Source organism: Eimeria acervulina, genomic scaffold (assembly GCF_000499425.1).
Source record: "Eimeria acervulina Houghton genomic scaffold, Eah_scaff1053, whole genome shotgun sequence".
In the NCBI taxonomy this organism is placed as follows: domain Eukaryota; phylum Apicomplexa; class Conoidasida; order Eucoccidiorida; family Eimeriidae; genus Eimeria; species Eimeria acervulina.
The window spans coordinates 4,079-10,172 of NW_013550408.1; the positions used below are offsets into that span (position 1 = coordinate 4,079).

Below are 6,094 nucleotides of genomic sequence, written 5' to 3' on the forward strand. Positions count from 1 at the left end.
ACAGATGTCTCTTTATAAAGAGCTGAGAAGACAAATGCCGCTTTATACAAAGACAAGGAGACAACTGTCTCTCTATATAAACAGACAAGGAGACAAGTGTCTCTTTATATAAACAGACAAGGAGACAAGTCTCTCTTTATAAAATAGCAATATGAAGACAAGCGTGTCTTTATAAAATAACATCAAGGAGACAAACGGGGACAGGCGCTGCTCCTTAGAGCGCAACGATATCTTTTTCTTTCTATCTTTCTTCTTGTCAGAGCCCTCTAGTTTTAATATATTATTATATTATTATATTTACATATTTGTTGTTTATAATCTTTTATTATTAACCACCTAGGAAGTGTATATAGTATATACATATGTATATGTATATATATATATATGTATACTAATATATATATATATATATATATATATATGTGTGTGTGTGTTCTTTGTATATAGAGTTGCATGAATACACAAATATACCTATATAATATATATATATATATATATATATAGCATAGCAAAGAAATATATCTACATATATAATCTAAACACAACATATAATAAATATGTAAATGTATATATATTAATATATATTGAGCAGGGGGCTTCATTTGTAGGTAAGGAGACAAAAGACAATAATAAAAAAGAGATATGACGGGCAGCTGGGGCTCTTAAAGAGGAGACAAAGGAGACACAAACGGTGCTGAAGTACCTGCAGCAACAGCAGCAGCAGCAGCAGCAGCAGCAACTGCAGCACGAGCAGCAGCAGCAACAGCAGCAGCTGCAGCAGCAACATGTTCAGTGTAGCGTGCCTGAGAGATAAAAAGACAGTTTAAAATATACCTCCTTGCTTTGCTGTTAGATTAATCGGAGACAAACAGCAGCAAAAGAAGAAGAATTTATACACCCCAAATATGCATGCAAGTCTTTATTTGTTTTTTTGTCTCTTTTTGCTGCGACTTCACATTTATTTTTTGTCTCCGTCTTTATTTTGTTCTCTTTGGGCGTTCCTCGTCTTTGTTTGTTTGTTTTGTTTTATTTATTTGCTTAATTTGTCGTACTTGTTTCGTCTGTTTGCTTGGTGTAGTTATTTTGTCCGATTTGTCTATTGTTTTGTTTAATTTGTTTATTTTGTTTAATTTGTTTGCTTTATTTGTTCTGTTTGTTTTTGTTTTTTGTTCTTTTTGTTGTTTTGTTTATTCTTTTTTCGTTTGATTGTTTTTGTCTTTATATGTCTTGTGCGTCTGTCTTCAGGTGTACGTACGCAAACACCTGCCTCTATTTTATATCTCTTTGTTGCTTTTAAATGGTGTCTCCTTTTGAAGCTCTTCTATTTGCTGCTGTTGCTGCACTGTCTGCTGCTGCTGTTGCTGCACCGTCTGCTGCTGCTGCTGCTGTCTGCTGGAGCGCTCTCTGGCTGCTTGCTGCTATCCTTCGTACCAGGCAGGCGCTCTCTACAGCAGCAGCAGCAGCAACTGCAGCAGCAGCGCTGCAGCAGCAACAGCACGAAGTAGAGCAGCTACAGCAGCTACAGCAGCTACAGCAGCTACAGCAGCTACAGCAGCTACAGCAGCTACAGCAGAAGCAGCAGCAGCTAGAGAAGCGGCAGAAGCAGCTACATCAGCGGCATCTACAACGGCGACAGCTACAGAAGCAGCAGCAACAATAACAGCAGCAGCAACAACAGCAGCAGAAGCAGCAATAGCAGCAGCAGAAGCAGCAGCAGCAGCACTGAGAAGGTGCTTTCCTGTCAACCAAACTAGGGTAGGAACGGCTGAAGGTTTAGGGTTTAGGGTTTAGGGTTTATAGTCATTAGAAGCCACAACCCCGAGACAACAGACAAACAAAAATAGACAAGGAGTTCAATGTCTACCTTAACCTACAACCCGGTGAGGGTTTAGGGTTTAGGGTTTAGGGTTTACAATGCGGGTTTGTTTGATCGCCGCTGCAGGTGGGTAAGGTTTTTATTTGTGTTGTTTATAGGCAGCAAGTGCTGCAGCATACTTAGCTTTTTCTTTAGCAGCAGCAGCAGCAAACTGCTGCTTCTCTGCTGCAGCAGCAGTCCTCCACATCTCTCCTAAAACCCTCGCCACCTCTTTTACATCTGACTTTAACTCGGGCTGCTGCTGCAGCACTTCAACTCTTTTATCTCTTGCGAACAGCATATAAGCAGACAGAGGCCTCTTAGGGGCTGCTGGGTCCTTCTGATGATGCCTTTTGCTGCTGGTACGCGGCGCCGCTACGTTGCTGCTGCTGCTGCTGCTGCTGCTGCTGCTGATACTGCTGCTGCTGCTGCTGCTGCTACCTCCGCTCCTCTTACCCCCTGAGGATGACACCTTAGCGGGAGGCGCAGCAGCAGCAGACGAACCGCCAGCCCCCCGACGGCTGCTCTTCGTGCTGGTCATTGGCATGCAGACTCTAAACCTCAAGACAGGGTTTAGGGTTTAGGGTTTAGGGTTTAGGGTTTAGGGTTTGCTGGGGATACACTGAAGTCCTCCAGCTAATAAAGACAGTCGCAACTTCTTTCTACAACGCCTGCAAAGCACAAAGAAGGCATCAACACACACGAAGACCGATCAAGAACCCTAAACCCTAAACAAAGCTAAACCCTAAACCCTAAACCCTAAACCCTTCAAATAAAAACTGTACTTCAAAGGGTAAAGACTTACCAAAAAATACATCAATCTTCGCTTTTCTTTATTTACTGACACCTCAGCAGCTGCAGCTGCAGCAGCAGCTGCTGCTGCTGCGGCTGCGCCTGCTGCGCGCACCAACGGACTGGTCCCTGCTGCTGCTGCTGCTGCTGCTGCTGCTGTTGCTGAGCGCTTCAGCGTTTGAATATGCAACTCATCTATTATAATAACTCAATTTATTTTTTGTTTTTAGAGGGTCAAATTATATATATCCTTAGGGTTAGGGTTTAGGGTTAGGGTTTAGGGTTTAGGGTTTAGGGTTTAGGGTTTTAGCGGCCACCTAGGTGACCCCGTGGAGCTATCCGTTTAACCCCAAAGAAGGAAACCTTTTATAGTTTGTCATTATGCAGTTTCAACAGAGTCTATTCTAATTAGTGTTTAGGATTTAGGCTTAACTGTTTAGGGTTTAGGGTTTAGGGTTTAGGGTTTAACGTCATTATGCCTCTTCTCACGCCTTTCTATGCAAAGCGACCATCCCACCTCTCAAAAATACTTTGTACGTACAGTGGCTTCTATTACTAAACCTAAACCCTAAACCCTAAACCCTAAACCCTAAACCCTAGCTAGCTCCAAAATAATAGCCTTGGCGCTGTCCTTTGCTATTAAGTGTCTCTCAGACTAATTAATAATAATCAGAAGTTAATAATTATATTAAATAATAGTAAATAAAATGATTACGAAGATAAATAGCAGAAATTGTTTTAAAAGATATCACAGATTAAACCACAACAATTATAAACGCTCATCTCTATTATGTAATATTAATTAAAAGGAATTAAAAAGTAATTAATTATATTACAAAAAGTTATCTATAACAATAATATATTCATATCTATATAGATGTAAAAGAGATTAAACTAAGAAAGGCAAATAGTATAATCTATCGCAAGTACAACAACCCCACCATGCGTTTAATAATAATACAAAAAAAGAGAGAAGGTTATTTTTATTGAATAATAACAATTAAAATGTTTATTCTTTTTTTTTAATCCTCAGTAAAGAATTAATATAATTATTTAAATTATAATAAATAAATATTGCTTATAATAAACATCTGTCGCAAGTACAACAACCCCACCACGCCTTTGGTTAATGCTTGCTAGAGACAAACAAACAAACAAAATACAAAAAAAAGAAAAAGACAGAAAAGAGACAGAGACAGAGGCAGAAGGAGACAAACTTCTTCGGTTAACAGAAACAAAAGATATAAAAGATATAAGAGAGAGAGAGAGACAGAGAGAGAGACAGAGAGAGAGACAGAGACAGAGAGTGACAGAGAGAGACAGAGAGGCAGAGACAGAGACAGACAGCGACAGACAAATTGCGTAAAAAGGAGACACCCAGAGGACGAGAGACAGAAGAGGGAAAGAGACAAAAAGAGACAAAAGCAAACAAACAGACAGATAGAGACAGACGAGGGTTTATAAGACGAGGGCTAATATATACATATATATATATATATAATCATATTATATTATACTATATTATTATATTTTATTATATTAGAGTATATCATAATACAATTCGTGTGTTGTGTTGTTCAGAATTGCAGCATGTGCTCGTGTGCGTCTGTCGATGCCTTCTTTGTTTTATCTGTCTCCATCTTATCTTTATTTGTTTTTAGATGTTTCTCTGTCTTATCTTTACTTGCTTTCATCTCTCTCTACATTATTTGTTTTTATCTTTCTCTACATTATCTTTATTTGCTTTTATCTGTCTCTATCTTATCTTTATATGCTTTTATCTGTCTCTATCTTATCTTCATTTGCTGTTATCTGTCTCTGTCTCTGTCTCTGTCTCCGTCTCTGTCTCTGTTTTGCTGCAAATCTGTTTGTAGACCTGAGGCAGACTGCATGACGATATTTATTAATGAAGGCATGCAGCCCGCAAGGGCTCCTTCAAATACACCTAACTTGCTGCTTCTGCTGCTGCTGCTGCTGCTGCTACAGCTAAGGGTGCCGGGGCAGCACAAGCAACAGCAAAAGCAGCAGCAGCACCAGCAGCAACACCCGCTGCTGCTGCTGCTGCTGCGGAGAGCAACTCAGAAAGAACAGCAAGCTGAAGGCTCCACTATTCCCTAAAGACAGCAGCGAACCGTTGTTTGCTGCCAGCAAATTTGTTGCTGCTACACGCAAATGTGCAGCAGCAACTGCAGCAGCTGCTGCTGTTGCTGCCTCATAGATAAGAGCAACAACACCCGCTACTGTTGCTGCTGCTGCTGCTGCTTGACAGGCAGCAGCAGCAGCAGCCTTCACTCCCTCTACGTCCGATAGCCTAATATGAGCTATCCACCTGCTGCTCAGCAGCAGCAGCAGCAGCAGCAAGAGCAGCCGCATTGCTGCAGATGCCGCTTCTACGGCAGCCATTCACTCGGCGTTCCTTGCGTAATCACGTACACCTGAACAGCAGCAGCAGCAGCAACAACAGCAGCAACAGCAACAGCAACAGAACTGGGTAGCCTTCTCAGGCAAAGTGCATTGGAAAGCGAGGCAGCAGATGCACATGGCGCTGCTGCTGCTGCTACTTCTGCTGCTGCTGCTGCTGCTGCTGCATGCGCCTGCTCAGAGGAAGAGGCGCATGCATGCATGCGTTGGGGCTTGCCTGATCTGTGGGGCAGAGTTTGAGGTCTTTGCTGGGGCAGGAGATAACGAGACCCAGCGGCTGATCTTGCAGCTCCAGCTGAGGTGAATTCGTAAGCTGTCTGTACACCCCAATAGCTATTTTCTTTTCTAAACTCAACAAATGCTGCAGCAGCAACAGCAGCAGCAAAGACACACGCAACAGCAGCAGCAGAAGCAGAAGCAACAACTTCAGCACCCCTCTCTCGTGCTCCTGCTGCAGCAAAACCCGCAGCAGCAACGCAGCTGCAGCAAAACCAGCAACAACAAATGCGCATTAACAGCAGCAGCAGCATCGGCAGTAGCAGCAGCAGCAACAGCGGCAGCAGCAGCTGCAGCAGCAGCACCAGAAAAGAGTTATACCTCAAAAAGCCTCCTAAAGGAACTGCCGAAGAACATGGGGGGTACGCTCTCCAAACACAGTGGGATCGCCGATCCCCCACGACCTGCGGTGCGTGCCTGCAGCAGCAGCAACAGCAGCAGCAGCAGCAGCAGCAGCAACAGCAGCCGTATCTTTCCACTGCACCATCAACAGCCCCAACAGCAACAAGAACAGCAGCACGCAGCAGCGCAACCCCGCAACCACCAGGAAGAAGAAAAAGAACAAAGACAAACACAAAAACGACAAGCAGCAGCAGCAGGAACAGCAGCAGCAGCAGGAAAAGCAGCAGCAGGAGGAACTGCACGAGCAGCATAAGCAATAGCAGCCGCAGCACGAGCAGAAGCAACACGAGCATCAGCCGCAGCAGCAGGACCAGCACGGGCAGGAGCAGCATGAGCACCAGCAGCAGC

At 43.4% G+C, this 6,094-nt stretch overlaps 1 protein-coding gene across 1 annotated transcript; it reads right to left on the reverse strand.

The window, feature by feature from the left end:
- Window positions 1-1,955: 1,955 nt before the first annotated feature.
- EAH_00054690 (high mobility group protein, putative) lies at window positions 1,956-2,396 on the reverse strand (the record flags this gene model as incomplete). Its single annotated transcript, XM_013397758.1, has 1 exon — window positions 1,956-2,396. One exon carries the CDS (start codon window positions 2,394-2,396, stop codon window positions 1,956-1,958), a length of 441 nt encoding a protein of 146 aa, XP_013253212.1.
- Window positions 2,397-6,094: the final 3,698 nt, after the last annotated feature.